The sequence below is a fragment of the Nuphar pumila genome, chromosome 8 (assembly GCF_984573655.1).
Source record: "Nuphar pumila chromosome 8, dmNupPumi1.hap1.1, whole genome shotgun sequence".
NCBI lineage: Eukaryota > Viridiplantae > Streptophyta > Magnoliopsida > Nymphaeales > Nymphaeaceae > Nuphar > Nuphar pumila.
Window position 1 is genome coordinate 12,248,917 of NC_143256.1, and position 24,730 is coordinate 12,273,646.

The 24,730-nt window shown below is 39.6% G+C and overlaps 1 protein-coding gene across 1 annotated transcript; it reads left to right on the forward strand.

Annotated features, from left to right (window-relative positions):
* Nucleotides 1–17,340: 17,340 nt before the first annotated feature.
* LOC149829619 (vignain-like) lies at nt 17,341–21,679 on the forward strand. Its single transcript, XM_090015597.1, has 4 exons — nt 17,341–17,778; nt 18,283–18,515; nt 18,621–18,761; nt 21,441–21,679. Exons 1-4 carry the CDS (start codon nt 17,346–17,348, stop codon nt 21,648–21,650), a joined length of 1,017 nt encoding a protein of 338 aa, XP_089871723.1. The 5' UTR covers nt 17,341–17,345; the 3' UTR covers nt 21,651–21,679.
* The last annotated feature ends 3,051 nt before the right edge of the window (nt 21,680–24,730 follow it).

Below are 24,730 nucleotides of genomic sequence, written 5' to 3' on the forward strand. Positions count from 1 at the left end.
ATACTTGGTTCTATATGGAAATCAAACAATACACGATCTCCAAGAAAAGATGACCAATTCATGTGTCCTTCTGGAGGCACTAATTTTTGAATAGTTATCTCAAAACAAATAAAGAACAATAACACCTACATCAACAACATAGAAAGAAAAGGAGAGGAAAATGAATGGAATTGATCATGGTTGGGCTCCACAAAAGGGAATGATTCTTTTGTATTTGCAGGCTTAATTGATGAAAAGATAAAAAAGAAGAGTGAACCAAGTGAAGTGATGTTGAGGATAAACATAGGACGCCACAAACGAATTTCGATAAATCAGAAGAGGAGCCTTCTAAGGAATCAAATATATCTTCTGTAACAAATTTTGTTAGAGATAATATTTCCTATTATGTAGACAAATCAGATCCTAAAAATATGGATCTGACCTATAACAAACAATATATATAATGAAGAGCTCTCTCTCTTGTGTGGTTTTGAAGCAAGAGAAAAGAGTACAGACGACATAGCCATCACTTTGCCGAACCTTTATAAATCTGTGTTATTATTTTTCCTTTTGTTTTGTGGATTTGTTACACATGGTATCAGAGCCACACCCGTTGGTAGCTATTCATTTTATCTCGTTAGTGTGATCTTGTACGAGTCTAATTGTGGCATCCTCATCTGCAAATGGATCCTTCAATGTTGGTGTTATAATGCCCGATGCTCAATAGAATGCAGTGGCCAGCCTGGTGTCCATCAAGCTTGATCGAACAAACTATTTGTTGTGGCGATCACAAATTGAATCTGTGATGTTCTTTCAAGACCTGCTTAAGCACGTTGATGGCACATCAAAAGATCCTCCCTCCACCATTACTGTCGATGGAAAACAAATTCCTAACCCAGAATTTCTATCTTGGAAAAAGGTTGATCAACTCGCATTGAGTTGGATCAATGTGACTGTTAGCGAAGCAGTCCTCAGTAGTATTGTTTGGATAGCATCGGCAAGAGAAGCATGGTTGGCTCTTGAGTAGTCTTATGCCTCTTCATCAAGTGTGAGAGTTCTTCAACTCAAGTGTGATTTGCAAAATATAAAGAAGGGTTCCAGATCCATGATATACTATTTTATTGAAGTAAAATTCCTCTCAGATTTACTTAGTGTTGTTAATGAGGAAATTACTAATAAGGATCTTGTTCTATATACTCTTAATGGTTTGCCGCATGCTTATGAGAGTCTTGTCACAATTGTGACAACCTTCAAAGCTCTCCCTTCATTTTCTAAGATCTATGATTTTTTGATTAATCAAGAAAAGAGAGTCAACTCATATAATTCAACTCCTCAAGAACCAACTGAAACTAACGTTGTTGCCTTTGTGGCCCAACGTGGGCGAGGATGTTAGAATTATAATAGAGGAAGAGGTTGATTTAATGAAAACTTCAATAACAAATCATATCAAAATGATCAAAATAACAACCAGCCAATCACCAAAAATCAAAATTTTTAAAACCAAAACCAGGTTACTTGTTAATATTGTTGACGATAAAATTATAGCTAGGCAGTGTTATGACATTCCAAAAGCCTTTGCTGCATGGGCTATGAATAGTGGTGAAGACTCGGCTTGGTATCCAGACACAGGGGTGACACATCATATAACTGTGGATACCTTCAACATGATGAATGTTTCTGAATATAATAGACCAGACAAGGTGAATGTTGCAAATGGGTCTTTAATTGCTACTTTTGGAACATGTATCATGGTCCTTCCTTCTAACAGCAAGCCCTTCATTTTAAGAAATGTTCTTTATGTTCCTTCTATCACCAAAAATTTGCTTTCAGTTGCTCATTTTACAAATGACAATAACTGTGTTTTTGAATTTCTTCCATCTCATTTTGTCGTGAAGAGCATGCAGACAGGAAATGTGCTACACAAAGGAAAGACTAACGATGGACTTTACCTTTGGCCATGTGAAAATCCAGTTGAGGAGAATAAGAACATACATGAAGCAAATTTGGTTGAGTTTTTGAATCAAAAGGATGCCGAGACTTGGAATTGTCGGCTCAGACACCCAAGTTATGAAGTCCTGTCTCTTTTAAAAAACAAGAGTTTAATTTTGTTTAATCGATGTTTAAATTCTAAGCAGCATTTATTTTCTTCTAGTTGCTTAATTTGCAAAGCGCATCAATTACCTTTTGAAGAGGCTGAATTTCATGCTTCACATCCCCTAGAATTACTCCATGCTGATTTTTGGAGACCAACCCTCATCAATCTCGTGAAAGGTATTTATATTTCTTGCTAATTGTTGATGATTTTTCACATTTTTTGTGGCTATTTTCTTTAAAAGCTAAATCAGAAACTCGAGCCTGTTTTGAGAATTTCAAGACTATAGTTGAGAAACAAGTGGGATTTTTAATCAAAATATTTCACTCCACTCACGGGGAGAATTTACAAGTATTGATTTTTCAAATTTCCTTTCGAAGAATGGAATCCGACAGTGGCTCACATGCCCCCATACACCTCAACAAAATGGGGTGGTAAAGCATAAAACCAGACATGTCATTGAAACTGGAATGAGCATAATTGTTTATGCAGGTCTAAATCTTAATTTTTGGACTCATGCTTTTAGGACCGCGGTCCATCTCATAAATAGAATGCCCAATCGAAATTTAAAGGAAAAGTCACCTTATGAGCTGATTTTTAAAAGGAACCCATCTTACAATGACCTTCGAGTTTTTGGGTGTACTTGATATCCTCTACTTGTGTCGTACATAAAACATAAAATGGAGCCTAAGTCCAAACTGTGTGTGTTTGTGGGATATGGATCGCAACACAAGGGGTATTTATGTTTAGATCTTGTTACAAGGTCAATTTTCATATCATGACATGTCTTTTTTAATGAGAATAGTTTCTTATTTGAAGGCTCGCGAGCTCTCTTGATAGAACAAGAAATATCTAAGTGGATCAAAAATCAGCAAGCACCAGTGGAGACTCCACTGCTTCTGTTGCAAGCCCAAATATGGAAAGTCCAAATGAAATATCTTATATAGCTTTGCCTAATATGATTGTTCATCCAGATGCTACATCTAGGTCCACTTATGAGGAAAGTCTAACTTCAGTTGAAAATTCCTCAGAAGAGACTGAAAACTCCTTAAGAGAGTAGGAGCCTATGCCACCACATTCAGAGGATATCAGTCCATCTTCTTCTGGGATCGATTTAGTTGTTGACATTCCCATAGAACAACCCACAAGGATACATCACATGGTTACTAGGTCAATGGACGAATCCCGAATACCCAAAACATACTTGGTTAGCAAAAATGCTCAGAAAGAATTAAAACCAAAAGATTACATTAAGGCTTTCTCTAATCCTAAATGGGTGCGAGCCATGGAAGATGAAATCTTTGCTCTTCACAAAAATAAAACATGGATCTTAGTTTCTGCAAATAGATCTGATAATATTATTGGATGCAGATGGGTTTTCAAAATCAAGGGACACTCAGATGGGTCCATAGCTCGATATAAGGCAAGATTGGTCGCAAATGGATATAATCAACAAGGAGTTGGTTATACTGAAACTTTTAGTCATGTTGTCAAGCCCACTACAGTTCAAACAATTATTGTCATTGCTGTAGCGAAAGAATGGCCTATACGGCAACTAGACGTTAACAATGCCTTTCTTCACAAAGTTCTCAAGGAATCAGTCTTCATGAGTCAGCCACCAGGGTTTGAAAATGCATCCTGTCCTCAGTATGTGTGTAAGCTTCAAAAGGCTATTTATGGAAAGACTCAAATCATATCTTGTCAAACAAGATTTCATGAGTCACAATCAGATGCTTCTTTGTTTACCAAACTTGATTGCAATGACAGTTTATATGTCTTAATATATGTTGATATAATTGTGACATGGAATAATTCATCGATGCTCCAACAATTGGTGAACAATTTTGGAAAACAATTTTCCATCAAGGATCTTGGATCTCTAAATTATTTCTTGGGCATTGAAGCTATCAGGAAAAGGCACATACTAATATTGACTCAAAGACAATATATTCTTGATCTCTTAGCTAAAGCTCATATGTCAGAGTGCAAACCTATTGCAACTCCTGTAGCAAGCAAAGTGACTTTATCTAGATATGATGGACAACTCCTGGAAGATGGATCTCTCTATAGAAGTATTGTTGGAGGTCTGCAATACTCTTACTCATCCAGATATAACTTATGTAGTAAATAAAGCATGCCAATTCATGCAAGAGCCAACTGAAGAGCATTGGAGTTATATCAAACGTATTTTACGATATCTTAAGGGAACCATTCATTATAGCTTAGTTTTCTCACAAGGGATAGATCTCAAACTTTTTTCCTTCTCAGATGCAGATTGGGCAGGCTGCCCAGATGACAGACGGCCCACTAGTGGATATGTTACCTTTTTAGGCCAATCTGTTATATCTTGGGCTTCATCTAAACAAAGAATTGTAGCAAGGTCTTCTACTGAAGCAGAGTACAAAGCCCTAGCTGGAGCTGCCTCAGAATTAATCTGGTTGAAATCTCTCCTGCATGAGTTAGGTCTAAGAGAACCACAAATCAGTTATATGGTGTGATAATATAGGAGCTACTCACCTTTTTTGTGAATCCAGTTTTTCATGCTAGAACAAAGCATGTAGAAATAGATTATCACTTTGTTTGAGAGAAAGTCACAAATAAAGAATTAGAAGTAAAATTTATCACTTAAGAGCAGCAAGTCACTGATATTTTCACTAAAACTCTTCCTACATCTCAATTCAATTACTTCAAATCCAAGCTCAATCTAGAGGAGATTGGCGTGAGGGGGAATGTTGAGGATAAACATAGGACGCCACAAACAAATTTCTATAAATCAGGAGAAGAGCCTCCTAAGGAATCAAATCTATCTTCTGTAACAAATTTTATTAGAGATAATATTTCCTATTATGTAGACAAATGAGATCCTAAAAATATGGATATAACCCATAACAAACAATATCTCTTGTATGGTTTTGAAGCAAGAGAGAAAAGTACAGAGGACGTAGGCATTACTTTGCCGAACCTCTATAAATCTATGTTATTGTTTTTCCTTCTGTTTTGTGGATCTGTTACACAAGTGATTCTTATAGAATAAAGACTACCGAAGAACCCACACACTCCTCAAACAACAAACAATAAAATAGAAAACTATTCCACAAATGAACATAAGCTGATCTATAATGGATTAAAGTGACCGTTAGTTATATACATAGTTAGTTAGAGAGAGTGAGCAGGTGTAGTTGCCTAACCCAGTTTCTAACTGAAATGGATGTGCCCACTAGTGCTAAAGAGGGCTTTCATGCCAAAGATCTTAGCGGCAGTTCTAAAGGCTCATTTTGTATCAAAAGGAAAAGGGTAGGCGGGTGTGCTATATGTGTGTGTGTGCATTAGGTCACATTAGGACCCCTCAAATATTATAGTTGTAGGTGTTTTATGTAACATTTGAATAGGTAGATGTGTTTATCTTTGCTTATTTTACTAAGAAGCAAGCTTTGTTTCAAATTGATTTAATGTAAAAATGAGAATATTTTATCGTCAAATTTTAGTACAATATCAACCATTTATTTTTGCACCTCTTTAAAATACACATTTGAGCATAAAGACGTCTAATAAAAAATATGTTTTCTAAACAAACAATGATAAACACATCTAAGGGTTAAGATATAGCATAAAACAAATAAAACTTTGATTTTTTAAGGATCCTAATTGACCTAACTAATAAGGGGGCAGCACAATCCTCTCTCTCTCTTTATATATATATCACAAACATCAAATGTTGGCTATATGTCAGCAAGGGTATTTTCATGATATTATAGGTTAGATGATAAATCTCAAAAAAACTCAAGGCTTAATTTTTTTTTAAAATATAAAATAACAAAAATAAGTAGGAACATATTATGTTTACACACTAAATACATAAAATAAGACAAATAAATAACAAAAATATAAAAGAAAGAAGAAAACCAAATTTAAGATGTACAAAATAAATAAAAAGAAAAAATAATTGAAAATAACATAATATTATCATGAGAATAACGCAATATGTTACCTTTAATAATGTTCACTGAAATAACAATTATAATATTATAATATTTGGTAAATATCACTGACATCAATGACTACGATACACACACGATCCAAGAGCTAGTTGCTACCAAATGGCCATGGTAAACACATCAGTGGGGGCTGATTTGCAAAATATGCGTTGGAACATCCAAAAATTTGTACCATCCAGACTATTCCAGCCTAATGCAAACCTACTAAGAATTTGAAGGATTTTTTCATGCTTTTCTTAAATGTGGCCGAAATTTGTTCTACATGCTTGATTTTATAGGAATTAACTCTTGAATCATCTCGTTCTAGGACACAGGTTGGTTTTTATAAGGTTACAAAATTGATGGTCTAATATTTTTATAATTATTCAAAGCTAAAAAACTTATGTTTTAAAAAACATGATCCAAGTTAGAGGTGGCAATCGGGTCGGGTTGGCGGGTCATGTCGGCGGGTCAGCATACCTCAACATAAACCCGACCCGTTTATTAAATGGGTCGGCTGTGGCAAACACAAACCCGACCCATTTATTAAACGGGTAACCCGACACGACACGGTTAAACCGTTTAATAAACGGGTAAACGGGTTGGCGGGTCGCGTTTGGGTAAACGGGTAAAAAACCTGTGTGAGCTTTGCATTGAGGAGGCCCTCGCTCACTGTAGGCACCCTTGGCTGGTGACCGGTTCTCAATCGCAAAGATCTCATCCTTGTACCACAAGAACATGATTGTCTCCCCGTTCTGGATGATGGCCCTCCGCTACCCCTTGGGCAGCGCAGCAAGCAGAACCACCAGAATCCACTTTTGTCCATCACTGATGACAGATGACGGCTTGTCACCCTATTGCTTGGAGACAGACACATCCATTGCACAGGCGGGGTCGATCCCGCGCCCACGCCATCCGGCGGAGACCCAGCGAGGGCCTAAGGCCCTAAGGTGCTTCACGGCCGGGAGCGATGCACAGTGCGACTTGGGCGATGATGACTTAGGGTTTCTGGAGACGGAGGCAAGGTGGGAGGAGAGATCGGGAGAGGACGAGGCGGAGGCTATCGATGGACGGCCGAGATGAAGAGGAAGAAGGAAGAGGAGGGAGAGGGAAGCAAATACATAATATGCGGGTTAAACGGGTTGGCATACGCCTAACACGAACCTGACCCGTTTAATAAACGGGTTAAGCAGGTCGACCCGTTTACGACACGAACCCGTTTAAGCCAAACCCGAACCCGGCTAAGAAGTGGGTTGGTGAGTCGTGTCAGAAATTGCCACCCCTAATCCAAGTGATATTTCCTAGCAAATTAACGGTAGGGTCGGATTTAAGAAAGACAACCCAAAAACACTGGTTCATTCATTATTTGTTGGCAGTAATCTAGAAAAGTGGTAGACATCTAGCAGCTACCACTTTTCTTATATATATATAGAGAGAGAGAAGGGGTTGGGGGGGGGGGGGTGGGGGGGGGGGGAGAGGGTAGGACCCTCTATAAACCATACTGTCAAGTATTTTTTGTCCGATCTGAACCATTTGATGTGTATCATTGCTTATTTACTAAGAAACAAATACAAATTGATTTGTTTAAATATGTAAATATTTTATCGTCGAATTTTAGTATAATATCAACCATTGATTATTTTACCAGTTTAAAATACACATATTTATGAAAATTGTATGTCATCCATTTTCAAACCTTAAAAAAACATGTATATGTACCTGAACCCAACAAAAAAAGACATGGCATGTAGAACACATCTGTATGATCAAATTTAAGAAAAACATGAAAAAAAAAACCTTGGAAAGCTCGGGAAGCTGTCAAGAAGAAGAGAGTCAACTAGGCATTTTCAATGCTTTTTTTTGCAAATCCATGCATTAAACATGATCCATTTGCAAGGAACCGAAATCTCCTTTGGGTGTAAGATATTATTGCCAAATCCGCCAGTTAGGTCACCTCTCCCAACGTACAATGGCCCCTTAACAGAGCCTAAAAGAGAATGGCTCTGATTACTATATCGATGGCTCCCTGGTTCTTGACTGGGGTTACTGCTCCACGCACCCTCCAATCGATCGCAGCCGGTGGATCAAAAACATTTCATAGTCGAAGATTCCTGCATCATTTCGTGTGACATTGGGATCGGGTTTGTAGCCAACAAACCGTGACAAGAATTCTCCGTTTGTGAGGTCGCCAAAGGCGTTGAGTTGAAGCGTGAAGGAAGCGTTCTTCCTGTTGAAGGCCTCAATGAACCACACGTTCTCCACAAACACCCTGAAGCGCTTCGCCATCTCGGCCGCGCTTCTTGAGATGTGGCATGGGCAAAGACCCGATCCACCCGAAATAAAGAATTTGGGTTTGGATCGGGTTCGCCCTGGGATGGGAGAAGACCCGATCCACCCGAAATAAAGAATTTGGGTTTGGATCGGGTTCTCCCTGGGATGGGCGAAGACCCGATCCACCCGAAATAGAGAATTTGGATCTAGATCGGGTCTCCCTGGATTCAGATCATATACCCGATCCAGACAGAACGGGCCACCCGCTGGGTCAGATTCCATTGACTGAACGCCAATTTCTCAAAACTCACCCCTGCTCCCATTTATCCGACAGCCGCCCTCAGTGAGTGGCCCCAGTTGCCGCTAGCTACGGCCGACCTCTAGTGGCCTGCCATCATCGACGACTGCGATGGTGGATCAACCGCCCCCTCCTGTTTCTTTATGCCGATAGTGGCCACAATCGGCCGCCGGCCTCTTCCGCGAACGGCGCCGTTCGGCCACCGTCATACCCAGTCATTCACCGACGATGGAATAGCCGGCTGCACTGACTGTAGTTGTTCACAGCCATAGTTGCCAGCCGGCTCCTGCGGTCGCCACTAGCGGTTGGCCTCAGGCTGCCGTCCGGCAAGGACTTACCTGGCCTTGTGGTGACCCAGCTAATCTGGCAGAGGGCTCCTTGTGGGGGACTTCTGAACATCCAGTAGAGAACCCATATCCAGCAACCCTGCTCACTGATGGTGACGACCACCGCCATCCTTCGTGAGGAAAATAGTAGCTCCTGCAGTCTCCAATCAATGCTTCCCCCATCATCGTCCAAATTTTCAATGTTAAAAGGGATTCCGTTGAGGGAGAACAACGCTGACAAAAGTTTTGGCGAGCGCCAAACATGCGTAGCGGATACATGGTGTGGGCATATAACCCAATGTTGGCGTAAACCAGAAATATAAAAACCAAAACCACATACTGGTAGCTGCAATCGACAAAAGTGAGTGAAGGGAGTGTTGACGAGGGTGCTCGCCCTTCTCCTCAACTTATTCATACCCACTATGAGCCTAAGTCATCCAGGCGATGGCGAGCAAGACCCTGAACCCAAATGAGAGAAAGAGAGTACCTTGGTTGCCCTCATCAAGCAACCATGCCTCAATTTATAATGAGAGGTGATGCAATTTTTCTTGAAAGTATTTTTAAAAATATTTTCAATAAAGATCTCGCGTGTAAACTGTGCACTAAATTATAATAATCAGCTTACACTAATGGTGAAGTATGGTGAAGTCTGAGTCGAACACAGGGAACACTCCAAACAAAACACACTTTTGTTGCCTCAAATAAAAGAAAATGTAAGCACACACATGCAAAAACCTATTACAATTGTTCAAGCGAGAATAAAAGATTATACAACCCAAATAATAATGTAGCTTAATGCCCTACACTAAAAGATTAAAATAAATCAAATTGATCTTGCTCGGCTAGTTCTTGTTTTTTTATGTGGGATATCCTTTCATGTGTCCACCTAAGTTCACCCATTTCTATTGTTCCTCAGACCACCTAGCAACACACTACCTAGAAAAAACAAAAAAAAAACACAAAACAAATCTACACTACACATTTGTTAGTTGTTATAAATAAAAAGACATTAAAATTCTCTCTAGATGCTAACAACTAGCCTAGATGCACCTACACTACTACTAACCGAAAGTAATTAAACTCACGTTAATCTCTAAATTTTTTGACGAAAAACAAAAATTAAAATGACTTTAAACACGTCTTAAAACAATCAACTCACTAAGAAAAACGAGTCCAACTAAAAGAAAAATTGATATAACTAGGCTAACCAACTATCTCTACCCATCGGATTTTGCTGCCGGTTAGGGTGTTGATACTTAGATTAAGAATTAGAATTTTAACAACCTAATTTATGCTAAAATAAAGGTGAAAAAGCAGAAATTAAAACACATTAAAACCTATTGCATAGAAACAAAAACAAACTATCCTGTATGCATGCAAACTCGACTCTAAAGAAAGAAGGGAGAAGAGACTCACCATTTGGTTCATCTCTCATGGATTAGGGAGAAGAAGAACAGCCTTTCCTCTATGTTATGGCTTGTCACGTACCTCCAGAGTTTATATTCAAGTATAGAAAAACACAAACAAGCTAATCGGTTAGAGTATTGGGAAGAGATGGAGGAAGAAGAAGAAAGAGGAAAGAGGAAAGAGAGGAAGAATTAGTTTGGGGGGGGGCTAGGAGAGAGAGAAGTGGCAAGAGGAGAGGGGAGGCATGAATCCCAATTGAGAGAAAATCCTCTTTCTCTCCTCTTAAATTCTTATTTATAATGAGAGCTTAGGGTTAGAAGGATAAGTTTGAGTATTTTTTAAAATGACTTCTAACTTTAATAATTTTTAAAATACCTCAATTAGAACAATATTTTCTAAAAATCATGTTAAAACTAAACTATTTTTAAAACATAGGTGGTCCCCTCTAAGGGTATTTTCGTCCAATTAAACTTCTTAAAAGTGGATCAAATCTGAATTTTAAATTTTTTATTGGTTTATTTTTTGTGATTTGATCCAAAAGCCTTCAAAACTGCTGTAAATTGCTTATTTTAACTTTGATTTCGATGAAATTTGAAACAAAGATTTTCTGCCTGAAAACACATCAAAATCAACTAAAGATGCGTCTTTAAATATTGAATATGCACAAGATCATGCATAAAAATATATAAAAATATGAATAAAATATGCATGATCAGGAGGTGAGTCTCATATTCATATATGTGAATATTGAATGTGAACCCTTCACATTTATGTAACCCCCTCCTCACTAACTTCCCATTAATGATTTCATTAGTGCTTTCTGTCAAACCGAGTCACTCAGAGTTGGACCCTATTTGAAATGTCCAACAAGTTGACCCTAAGAGCCAGCCTAAATAACGACATCATGCTAAACCTTATGACTTTCAGCTAATGTATTGAAAATAACAAAAAGAAACTAATGACAGCTGTTATATTAAGTTAGCTCGATCTTATTGTCACGGGCTTAGAAGCGAAGGGCCCCACAACCAAGCTTCGAGAATTTACAAACATCGAAAGCAGGCCTTTTAAGCTCACAAGCAATGCACAGCACACCCGCACAAGCGAAAGCAAGAGTACGCGCATGCACAAACACAAAGAGAGAAAAGAGACAAGGATGCAAAAAGCTTCTTATAGATACTTGAAAGCAAAGTACATCAAGAGGGGAAGAGAGGGTCCGAATACACGGGGTTCTTAAGTCGTAAGGCCTTACGGGGCACTCTAGAGTGCCAAAAAGGTATATACATCAGAGCAAAAAGGTGAAAAATGTCGCGGTCCAGAACACGCTCCCCCGCCTAAGTTGGCGTCGTCCGCGTCGCCAATTGTTCATGGTAGCCTTCTACAAGTTGTTGATGTTGACACATGCTGCTGGCATTATCTCAGGTGGCTTCCCATTCTGGCAATCCCTTCCACTGCACTAAGTACTCTTTGACTTCCTCTAGGTAGTTGTTGGAATGGTTGAGGATGACCTCTGGCTCTCTGCCTAGTACACTGATTGTTGAGGGAGCTCACTATGGGATCAGAGCACGTTGAGGCATGCTCCGTTGAGGATCTCCTTTATCTTCGTGGAATGACTTTAGGTTACATATGTGGAATACCGGATGCACTTGAAAGTTTGTTGGCAAGTCCAGTCAGTATGCCAAGTTTCCCACATGTTTGATAATGGTGAAGGGACCATCATACTTGTGAATAAGGCTACAATGGTGGCCCCAAAAGATAGATGTGCGATCGGGAAAGAGCTTGGCCAACACTTTGTCTCCAACATGAAATTTTGTTGGATGACGCTTCTCATCTGCCCATTTCTTCATGTGCTTGGTCGCCTTGTTTAGGTATGCCTTCGCCAACTCTGTCTGATCTTGCCAGTTCCTGATGAACTGGTATGCATAAGGTGCTTTGCCATATCCTCGTGCAGCAAGGGAGTGCAGAGTCTGTGGCTGTTATCCGGTTGCGACTTCAAATGGACTGTCGCCGGAGGACTCACTCTTTTGAAGGTTGTAGCAGAATTGAGCCACATCAAGTAAATCAACCCAATCCCTTTGGTTGGCACTGACAAAGTGCCGCAAGTATTTTTCTAGCATACCATTTATTCTCTTTATTTGTCCATCAGTTTGGGGGTGAAAACTTGTGCTGAAATACAAGTTTGTCCCCATTAAGCGAAACACTTCTCGCCAAAACTTGAGAGTGAAACGTGCATCACGATCGCTGACAATGCTCTCAAGAATTTCCCAATACTTGATTATATTCCGCACGAACAACTTCGCAGTATCTGCAGGTGGCAGGGGCAAGCATGAAGACAACATACTTCAAGAACCTATTCACAACCACGTAGATCGAACTACAACCTTGTGCTTTCGGCAAGCTCATAATGAAATTCATGGTTATACACTCCCATGGATGACTTAGCACAGGTAGGGGCTCCAGTAGTCCACCGGGTCTCTGATTGATGGGTTTGTCTTGTTGGCAAATCAAGCAAGTCCGCACATAAGCATCTATATCATCGTGCATTTGCGGCCAGTAGAAAACACATTCTAACAACACTAAGGTCCTCTATTGCCCTGGGTGACTCGCCCAGGTAGTATCGTGGCACTCGTGCATCAAGCGCCTCCTCAAGGTATCCTACCGCGGAATATATAGACGGTCGTCTGCTGCGCGGAGCAAATCATTCTCTAGCCAAAATCTCTGTGTCTTTCCTTCCTTCACCAATATGATCAATTGTTGAGCCATCGGGTCACTTTTTGAAGCTTCTCGCACATGTTCGAGAAGATCGCTCGTCGGTTGGCTTACACTGCTGTCCCAAGCGAGCAAAGTTGCGAGTTCTGCCTTTCGACTCAAGGCGTCGGCCACAATATTGGTCATGTCTGGCTTGTATTCAAGGGCCATATTGAATTCTGCCAAGAAATCCTGCCAGCGCGCTTACCTTAATCTCAGCTTCTTCTGAGTCTGAAAGTAGCTTGTCGCAACGTTGTCAGTGCGCACAATGAACTGCGACCCCAAAAGATAGTGCCTCCATATACGAAGACAGTGCACGACTGCCGACATCTCGCGCTCGTGTACAGTGTATCGACGCTCAATGTCGTTCAACTTTCTGCTTTCAAATGCAATAGGATGTCCTTCTTGGAGCAACACTCCACCAATAGCGAAGTCAGACGCATTGGTCTGTACTTCAAACGGTTGCTGACAGTTGAGCAACTTCACCATTGGCTCCTCTGCTAGGGCATGCTTCAACCTATCAAAAGCCTTCTGGCAAGCATCAGACCATAGCCATGGTATGTCTTTCTTCAACAGATCTATGAGCGTCGCAGCGATCTGCGAGTATTCCTTGATGAAGCGTCAGTAATAATTTGCAAGCCCCAAGAAGGAGTGTAACTCTGGAACCTTAGAGGGTGGCTCTCATGCTTGAATAGCCTCAATCTTCCTGTGGTCCATTTTAAGAGTGCCTCCTCTCACAGTATGCCCAAGAAAATGGACTTCTTTTTGGTCGAATAGGCACTTTTTCCGCTTGACATACAACTCACGATCCTTCAGAGTCTGAAACACAATCTAAAGGTGCTGAACATGCTGCTCCATTGAGTCATTGTACACCACTATGTCATCCAAGTACACGATGACAAACCTGTCAAAGTGCAGGTAGAAGATCTTATTCATTAAGATTGAAAAGGTAGTGGGCATGTTCGTGAAGCCAAAGGGCATGACAAGGAATTCAAATGCCCTATATCGCATTACACAGGTAGTTTTTGTCTCATCCCCTTCTGCAACTCTGACTTTCCAGTAGCCAGATCTCAAATCCAACTTAGAGAAGACCTTCGTCTTTCCAAGTTGATCAAACAAGTCTACGATCAAAGGAAGTGGGTACTTGTTCTTCAATGTCATTTTGTTCAGTGCCCTATAGTCGACGTACAACCACTTCGACCCATCATGCTTTGCTTGAAATAACACGGGTGCTCCAAAGGGAGCTTTGGATGGTTGGATGATTCATGCTTTGAGCATATCATCCAATTGTTTGCGTAATTCTTGTAGCTCATGAATTGTCATGCGATAAGGAGCCATTGCGGGTGGCCGAACACCAGGTACTAGTTCAATCTGATGGTCTACCTCATGCCTCAGAGGTAGCTTCTTTGGCATCTCGGCGGGCATAACATCGCCAAACTCCTTCAATACTGACGCTAAGGCCTCTAGGACATTTGTGGCTTCTTCTGTCTCGTCCTTAGTGCAGATTGTGACAAGAAAAGTCTTGTTAACGCTTTTCATGCCGCTCTTCAATTGGAGCGTAGACACCAAGCGCTCACAGGGCTTCTTTGCTATCGTAGTAACCATGCAGAGTTGATTCTCACTTTCAAAGCTAACAACGTTGAGATAGGGCATCGACACTACCTTGTTGCTTCTCAAGAATTTCATCCCGATGATGACTTTAAAATCATCCATAGGTGCAACTAATAACGTGATCATTCCCGACCAGTTATGGATCCACACTGGTGCATCACAAGCGACACCATAAAGGACCTTAGCCTCCAAATTAACCGCTTTCATGCGACTCTCTTTTCGTTCCCATTGTAATTTCAATCGTTCTACTTCTTTACGCGAGATGAAGTTATGTGTGGCACCAATGTCTACCAATGCCTTGGTAAGTCTTACGTTGAGCAAAAGTTTCAAGTACATCAACTCTTTGCATATTGTCAGTTCCATAATAGTTGTGACATTTACTGCATTCATCATCTGCATTGCGTTGACTGTTGGTGCCTCTGTAGGTTGATCTTCTTCCTCACCTTGAATAGCAATCACAACTCAAGGTGCGCAGTTATCTTTATTCCCTTTACCGCAGTTTCTGTTGGGACATGTATCCTGCCAATGATCCATGTAGCAGATACGGCAGTCACGGCGACGATAATTGACGCCCTGAAAGTTATTCCAATTTTGGTTATTTTTTGGCCATCTTGTCGGCCATGATTCTGCTAGTTCCCCCAGTCAGCATTTTGTCCTTGGTCATTCCTTCAGTTGTCCCTTCGATTATTACGATCATTTCTTTGCTGTCTGCCTTGAAATACAGGGTCATTCCTATTAAGCTCGGCAAGTTTTTCTGCAACCACAAGCGCCTCAGCTAGCATTGCAGGGTCGTACCAAATGAGTTCTTGGTTTGCCCATCCTTGCAGCCCGTTGCCAAAATGGAACAACTGATCCTGATCATCCATTCTCTCAACTTTCAACATTATCGAAGAGAATGCCTTGACATAGTCATGCACTAACCTTGTCTGTTTCAACACCAACAACCTTTTGCAGGCCATTTTCTCTTGATTTTTAGGTATAAAATAGTCTCGCAATTTCTTTTTGGAGATCCTCCCATGAGACTATAGCAACCAATCCCCGTCGAACATCGCCCAAGCGACGTCTCCACCAAAGAGTCGCTTTATCTACAAAGTACATTATTGCGGTTCGCAGCCTATCTGCGTCCTCCTCTATCTTCGTAGCTTCTAAAAATTGGTTTATTTCGTAGATAAAATTCTTGAGGTCCTTTGAGTCCCACGTGCCTTTATACTTTGTGGGCTCAGGTAGCCTGTAATGTGGTCTATCCACGTATGACGCAACACCGCCAACCGGGGCAGTCCTCAACTGCCGCTTCAACTGTTCATTTTTTCGCCAGACAACATCCAATTCAGCATCCATGATGTTGAACCGACCCAACAGATCATCAAATATGGTGGCAAAATCCTATACCGAGTAGTTAAGTTTAGTGGCAAGACTTTCCACCGAGTCTTCCACTCCCTTTACTGTTGTCTTTATCTCTGCATTGAGATCATTAAAAGCGATACAAGTTCCATTAACCAACTTCTCCATGTTGGTCACTGTCCTACTTCAGCAGGAACCATACTGCCTGGAGGAGTCATGGCATTCTTCTTTGGTGCCATTGTCACTCTCAATGTCGACAAGGCTCTGGTACCAACTTGTCACGGGCTTAGAAGCGAAGGCCCCCGCGATGAATCTTCGAGAATTTGCAAATACTGAAAGCAGGCCCTTTAAGTGCACAAGCAATGCACAACACACGCACACGAGCAGAAGCAAGCCTACGCTCATGCACAAACACAAAGAGAAAAAAGAGACAAGGATGCAAAAAGCTTTTTTATAAATAGTTGAAAGCAAAGTACATCAAGGGGAGAAGAGGTCTGAATACACGGGGTTCTTAAGCCGTAAGGCCTTGTGGGACACTTTAGAATGCCAAAGAGGTATATGCATCATATCAAAAAGGTAAAAAAAGTGGCGGTCCGGAACACTTATATACCTGAGATTTGTGCAAGTACAACATTTTCTCAGAGGACATCTTGCTAAATTTATTTTCTTTGACATTTTCCCTTCTCTAGTCTAGCAAGCAGGCGCATATGCCCCAACAGGGGGCAGTATTCGGATCGGACTCGAGGGCCCCCCGATCCCCCTGCTTGTTAAACATATTGCAGCAGAAATTTCAACTCATCTGTGATGTTGCCAGAGCCAATCACACGGCAGAATTTTAGGTGGGCCCGCGTTCTATTCTGTGGGATCCGTGAAACCTGGCGCTGACCATACAGGAAATTGGTTGAGATATAATTGAATCGAAGCTCTTAAATAAGACCCGCCAACCATTTGGTCATTCAAAAACTTGGAAATTTTCCACTCAAAAAAATTCAGAAGAAGCTTCCAACTACGGACAATGTCAAGGAGATGTGGATGGGCGAATCACTTGCTGAAAGAGGGATACATGCATCCATACGGTTGTCCTCACACAACTTCTATGACAACTTCTTTCTCATTCAATTAATAAATAATAGGAAACAAGGGGCTTAGAGCACATAGGTTGGTGCAGTGCTTGCTCGCTCGCTGACCAAGCAAAAATTCAACAATCATGTATTGCTTTCACGTTCTTAGGAGTTGGGTGGGGCTAATAAGCTCGCTGCTAATATAAACCCATTCCTTCTCTTCAATCCTCATCAACCAACATGGAGAAGAGCCTAGCGTTTACATTGCTTCTAGGCATTCTGCTCATTGGCCTTGGTGAGAGCTTCCCGCTTAACCCCAATGATTTGAGAGATCAAAAGCACTTGTGGGATCTGTATAAAAGCTGGGCTCACAGTTACAATGTCTCAAGAAGTGTGACCGAGATGGCCAAGCGCTTCAGCGTGTTTGTGGAGAACGTGCGGTTCATCGACTCGTTCAACAGGAAGAATGCATCCTTCAAGCTCCAACTCAATGCCTTCGGCGACCTCACAAACCTGGAGTTCCTGTCAACGTATGCTGGCTACAAACCCGATCCCCCTGTCCCACAAAATGAAACAGGAGCCTTCGACCAGCAGTACGTGCCTAATCTCCCCTTTGCGGTTGATTGGAGGCTGCGCGGAGCAGTAGCCCCAGTCAAGAACCAGGGAAGCTGCGGTAACCCAACAAACATATACTTGTTTACTCAACTAAACATGGATCTAGTAATCGATATGATTTTTTTTCCATGAAGGACAGGAAAACTGGTGGCGCACCCCTTACTCGCCAAGCTTTGGCTGAGCAAGGCCTTAGCCTTTGCCCTCATTAATGCAAAGGGCTGATGCTCTTGGAATGGAACCTTGACGATCTGTCTGGTGGCCAATGCCCCCTCCGCTGCGCCAAGCCCCTTGGGGTTATTCAGAAATCGATATGATAGTTTTTTAAAGTCGTTGCCCCTTGAGAAACGTATCTGTTTCTCCTCCTTAGAGTGGTTAATGGTGCCGTTGCAACTGGTTCACATGAAAATAAGTAGACTGGAAGACAGAAATAATGCTAGGCAAAAACCAGTTTGATCTGCTAGTGCTAAGGTCCCAGTTTATAAGTGGTGTGGCTTTAAGAGAAAACGATTAACCGCTAAATGACAATACAATCATATGTTTTATGTTTATGCATTGGCTACAGGGAGCTGTTGGGCATTTTCTGCAGTAGCAGCAGTTGAGGGTTTAAATAAAATCAGAACCGGAAGATTGATTTCACTGTCAGAGCAGGAGTTAGTTGATTGTGATAAGAGCAGCTATGGATGCCAAGGAGGTAGCAAGGCTGGTGCACTTCAATTTATTGTGACAAATGGTGGAATAACGACAGGGTTCAACTATCCATACCGTGGCTACCAGTCTATGTGCTCCATGTTTAAGGTTGTCCTAGTCTTTTGCTCTTTTGTTCTTCTTTGCTCATCTTCCTGTATTGTAGGCGAACCTGTCATGGAATTTACTCTTTTTGATGCTCTTGTGCTTGTGCAGCTTAGATACCGTGATGTAAGCATTCGGGGATACCGCTATGTCTCTCCGAATAATGAGTATGCGCTCATGCAAGCTGTAGCAAATCAGCCTGTATCAGTCTCTATCGAAGCATCAGGCTTGCCGTTTCAATTCTACCGCTCGGTACCTCTGTCTCTTGCTTTTATATTGACTATATGAACTTAAATGTTTATGAAGACCCTTAAATATTTATAAAAAATTTGAGCTGCATGTTGATTTTCAAATTCTATAATGACCTTCCCACATGTCCAAATTGGATGACCCAAGAGCCAGTTTCTATAAATAAGCCCTTAGATTACATCTGTATAGTCAGATTTCTAGAAAAGCACATAAAAACCCTTAGCGTTCATCATTGGTACGTAGTTTACACGTATGAACTATTATATATATAATAATTTCATTAATGGTATTACTGAAGGTAGGGAACTACTCAGCATAAAATCAGGGGCGTAGCTAGGATTCATGTGAGGGGGGCGGGGGCAAACAGGGGTGTAGTCAGCATAAAAAAAAATTGGTGCGATAGTCCGGGGTTCGGGGGCAGCACTCCAATTTTTTTTTTTGAGATAAAATAAAAAATAGCTACAATTATTAATAAAAATCTATTTCATATGGACAAATCAAACTATCTGCAGTAGTCTTTCTCAACCACAACGGAAAGTTCTTAAACATTATCTAATGGCAATAAACAACACTGGTGCGATAATTTGAAGTTCATAACAATGCGTAAATTTTATTTATGACAAAATAAATCAAAATACAAAAGTGCTGCACCCATGTGACATAGATGAGGATAGAAAACTCTTGGTTATTGATTTATGTTTCATAGTTGCTGAATTTTATTTGTTATTAATGTTTCATAGTTGCTGGAAATTCTTGCTTTTTCTCATTTCCTTTTTCTTTCCCTCAGTTTTTCATGAATGATCATTTCTGTATAATTAAACTTTTTTCAACCTAAGGACCATCTTGCAGAAGAATAAAGGCTGAAAAGATTGCCAGAGATTTCTGCAACATGATGACTTCTGCAAAATTGTAAACTATTATAGCATGATTGCAAAGCATAAAGAGATAAACCCTTACAAAATCATTGCACACACATACGCACACAGAAAATGTACTCTAAAATAGACAAGCATAATGGGTATTGTATCTAGATTTGCAGCAAACTATCTAGATTTCATAGGGAATACTTAATTAACATCAGAGAAATCACAACCATTGACACCTCATATGATTGTGCCATCACAAGTGTAGATCCTTTTGTAGTCAGAATTATCGTTGCTTGATTGTACCAAATTCTTATAATAGTTCAAAATTATTGTTGTTTGATTGAAACAAATTCTGCACAGAATGATTGTTAAGCAAGTCTGACTTGCATCTCCAGTTTGATAATTTGTTTTTTCTTTGTAGATAATTTATGTTTTCATTAGCTTCAACATTTAACACAACTTGGTCTTGAAGATCTCTTTCATACTCGATCTCCTTGTTCTTCTCATCAATGTCTTACTGCATTGACAGAACAACTGAATAATTCGATATTTCTGCAACTGCAGTGCCACCATAAGGATATTTCTTTTTGTGATTCTAAGAGTTCCTGCAACTGGATAACTAGGTCATCCTCTGAATATATGTCTATTTGTGGACAATATTGTTATATATTTTATTGTTATTCATGTTTATATTCTTAATGTGTATATTCTTTAATGTTTTCACTATAATCTTTTATTATTTTCGCTTTTCTTATTTTGCATAAGTCATAGCTCCAGTAATGTTGCTTTTACCGATGACGTTTTTTCTCTCCTCATTAGGGCTGGGCTAGGACTGGTTTTTTAATTTTTTTTCTTTTAACTGGGCGGGAGGCAGGACTGGGCTACAACCCAATTCTGCGCCCCCCCCCCTTATGCTCATCAAGGCTGGGTTAGGATTGTTTTTTTTTTTTAATATATTTATTTTTAACTGGGCCGGGAGGCAGGACTGCCCCGCCCCCCACTCTGCCTATGCATAAAATCATGGATGGGAGTTGTATAAACTTAATCTGACCACATACATACGTTTAGCAAGGTTTTTATGCTAATGATTGGTACTGTGGATTGTGTTTTTCTAATGTAAGTTTGAAACCATAACCTATGTAACACAAACTCTTCTAACAGGGCAGGGCACCGCACCTGTGTTGGCTTGGACACAACTTTCTTTGTGTTAGGTGAAGTTAACTGTATTGAGGTTCATTTCTGTCCAAAAATAAATTAAATTAACTCTAATGAAGTTTATTTTTATCTAATATTATATATATACATACGTACAAAATTATATATATACCCTCTCCTTACCTTGGCACCCAAGTTTTTTTAAAGTACTGCATCGTTGCATCCACTCTGGTGCCTAACATCTGCACCCGCACTTATGTGACATAGACCATGTCACAATCACATAATTCTGAACTTATTCTCAACTAAACAAATCATATCTGTAAGGTCTGATTTATGTAATGATTGAAAAAAGTATGATAAAAAAGATGGCTATAGTACATTACCTTCATTAGTACTAAAGATTTATCCTGAGAGAGAGAGAGAGAGCTTATCTAATGGTAAAATAGTTATGATTACATTATTTGAGTTCACCTGACTCAAATGGCCAAAAAAAAAAACTTTTAAAATTAATAATAATGATGTGCGTGTGTCTAAGTTTTTTTTTTATTTTATGAAGTGCGCCTTAATGTTTCTTCCATCATCATTGCAGAAATTTATATTAAGTTTTCCTTTACAATCGTACGGAATTTATCTTACCTTCTTGTCTTTGCAATTGTAGGGTGTGTTCACAGGGCCGTGTGGAACACTTACCAAACATGCAGTTACAGTTGTTGGATATGGAACCACATTTGCAAGAACCAAGTACTGGTTAGTGAAGAATTCATGGGGGGTTACATGGGGGGAAGGTGGATACATACGAATGGCACGTAATGTAGGTCAACCTGAAGGCATTTGTGGAGTCGCCAGCAGTCCCGTTTATCCGATATAAACTACTACAGAAGCTGAGATCTTTTCAAGTCATGATTCCATTTATGGAATACTTATATATGTTAATTAAATAAATTCTATTATTCTGGAAAACCATTTGATGTTAAAATAATGGCCGTATGTTAAGTTGATCAATAAATAAGTTCATTATTTAGTGTATGATTGCAGAAATTAGTTTAGAGATTTATCCTGTCCAAATACAGGTAATTGTTAAAGCCACAGTAGTACATTGGTAAAATTATATAAAATATATTGTAGCCGCACTGCAAGGAATGGTATTTTAACTCTATGTATGGGACGGATATAAAAGTTTTAGTTTCAAGAAAAGCCCTTTTTTATCACATCCAATGGCCAGAAGTCATAGTACCAAAACTTTCAAGCATGGTAGTAGTCCATACATACGGTATTGTGTTATTGGTTGTACTGAGAAATTATATGCCATTTAATTAATGCTTGAAAATGCATTTTAGATATATTTCAAAATCATTATATGGTGCAGAAGTGTTGCATGCCATCTTGGGATATAAACAGTATCTTCGAAATAGTGTGATGAAGCCGAAAGCAATGATTTATCTAAAGAATCAAAATTGCCACTTTTTTTCTTTAAATTTTTTGCTTTTTCCCATACTTTCTTTATTGGGTTTATTTTATGGGATCCATTCACCCATACAATAGCATGAAAATAAAGAGAACTTGACCTTTGCATAAAAAAAAAAAAAGTTCACTTGAACCGTTTTGGAACTGGCAAGGTTATTTTCTACCCTTTAACTGCCCTTTTTCATCCTTGAACTAGCATGGTAAACCCCTTTTTCTAGCCATTGAACCTCTTGAAGGCCATTCATTTTTTGCCATTGAGTCCTTTATGGCTAACCGTTGGACCCTCTTGATGCCTGAAACTCCCCACAACCTGAGCACCCAACATCTTCCGTCATTACGATGACCAACTATTCATAGGCATCCAGGGAAATACTTACTACAATATTTAAAAAGAAAAAGGAGAGAGAGAGCATACATTGTTGGGTGAATCGGGCAGCCTGTGCACAAACAACAGAAACAATAAACTCTGCAAAAAAAAAAATGCAGAGGCAGTAGCATACTTGAAGCTGTCATTGAAAATGTCGGATGGTGGCTGGAGTAGGAGGGGGGGCTTCGCTACTCAGCCAGACTGCTGCCCTCCACGAGCGCAGGCTTCTGGATATAGTCGGAGAGCAGGATCATCGTTCCCTCACCAGATGGAAAAACACCAAATGAAAGGTAAGACACTCGACATGTTTTCCCTTTCTGTTTTTTCTCTATATTTTTCACCGTATTTTGGGGTCGCTCATGATACCCCTTTTATAGGCACAAAGAAGGGAACGGTTTGTGTAACCATTTCCCCTGATTATGTGCAAGTTTACCAAAAGCAGCATCTTCCATGGGGATGTTATCCACATCGTGGATAACCACCACCACTTGCGGTGGTTTATCCCAACATTCTTCCACTTGTTCTGACGATAAACCCTTAACCCGAAAACTTTATGGGAATGACCTGATAAATAGATTGGCCTTTATAATCTATACTATAGATTCTTAGTTGAATCTCTAATCTGTATGAGATTAACAATAAAAAGTAATAACGAGAATCAATGAACTGAATGTGATCACTTTATTCATATGCATATGTCAAAAAGAGTTTAACAAGCCCATCCTCAATACATATTCATAATATAATCTCGGTACTAGCCCTTTAGTAAGAGGATCAACAATCATCTCTTTGGTACCAATATTAACAATATGCACTAAATGATTCTTTATCTTTTCTTTAACAACAAAATACTTTAGCTCCATATGCTTGCATGACGTAGTACTTTTGTTGTTGTTCAAAAATGATATCGCAACTTCATTATCACAGTAGACCTGTAGTGGTTTCTTAATGGAATCAACCACCTTTAACTGTGATATGAAGTTCTTCAACCATATGGCCTGTGAGGTAGTCTTGTACAATGCTATGAATTCTGCCTCCATGGTGTGAGTAGTCGTGGTCGTCTGCTTTCTACTCCTTCAAGAGATTGCATCCCCAACAAGAAGACATACCCAGTAGTAGACTTTCTACTATCAAGGCATCCTCCTAAGTCCACATCTGAGTAGCCAATGACTTCGAGGTGATCAACTTTATGATACATTAATATATAGTCTTTTGTCCCTTGCAAATACCCTAAAACTTTCTTGGCAGCCGTCTAATGGAGTATGCTTGGGTTAGACTGAAATCTACAAAGCACTTTTTTTTTTATTCAAACATACAAGTTAAACTACTCTTTATTGCCAAACTAAAAAGAATTAATAGAATAATTAACTAACTAAGTTTGTACGGCCCTACGCAGAGGGCTTAAACAAAATAAATAAATGGTTTTATTACAAACCCAATTAATAAAATAAAATAAAACCCTAATCTAAAAAGAAAAGAAAAGGCTTCAGTGTTTCGAGTCCTTTTATCCCTTTTTAAGGTAATGTATGTTTTCTTAAACTTTTGCTTTTATGAGGGCACTTCTGAGGGCTTGAGGGGACCTCAGAGGGTACCTTGAGGGCACAGAACGGGGCTCACCGTACATTCCAACGCTTCCTTGCAAAACACAATAACACAAAACAAAGCAGTACAAAGAAAACTAACAAGAATTTACTAATTAATTACTAAAAAGAAATAAATTAGCAAAATCAAGATTCAACTAACTAAAAACAAACTAATACTATGAACTAACTATGAACAACCTAATAACAAACTATCACTAAAAGACCAAATAGTAAAACAACCCAACTAACAAATAAATGGTTAACTAATTCAAGAAATCAAGAAACTAACTACACCTAAAGAACAAGAAGACAATCAACTGGACATGGCAAACTAATTAATTTATTTATTCTAATATCAACAATTTAATAAACATTAACCAGAACTAAAAAAAAAATCATCTAATAGTAAACTATGCTAATCAGCTAATCCGAATCAAGTAAGACTAGTTATTGAACTATATGCAAGATTAAAACTACTAACTAACCTAACCCAACAACTAACACATGAATCACTTAGCAACTAAATGACTTAAA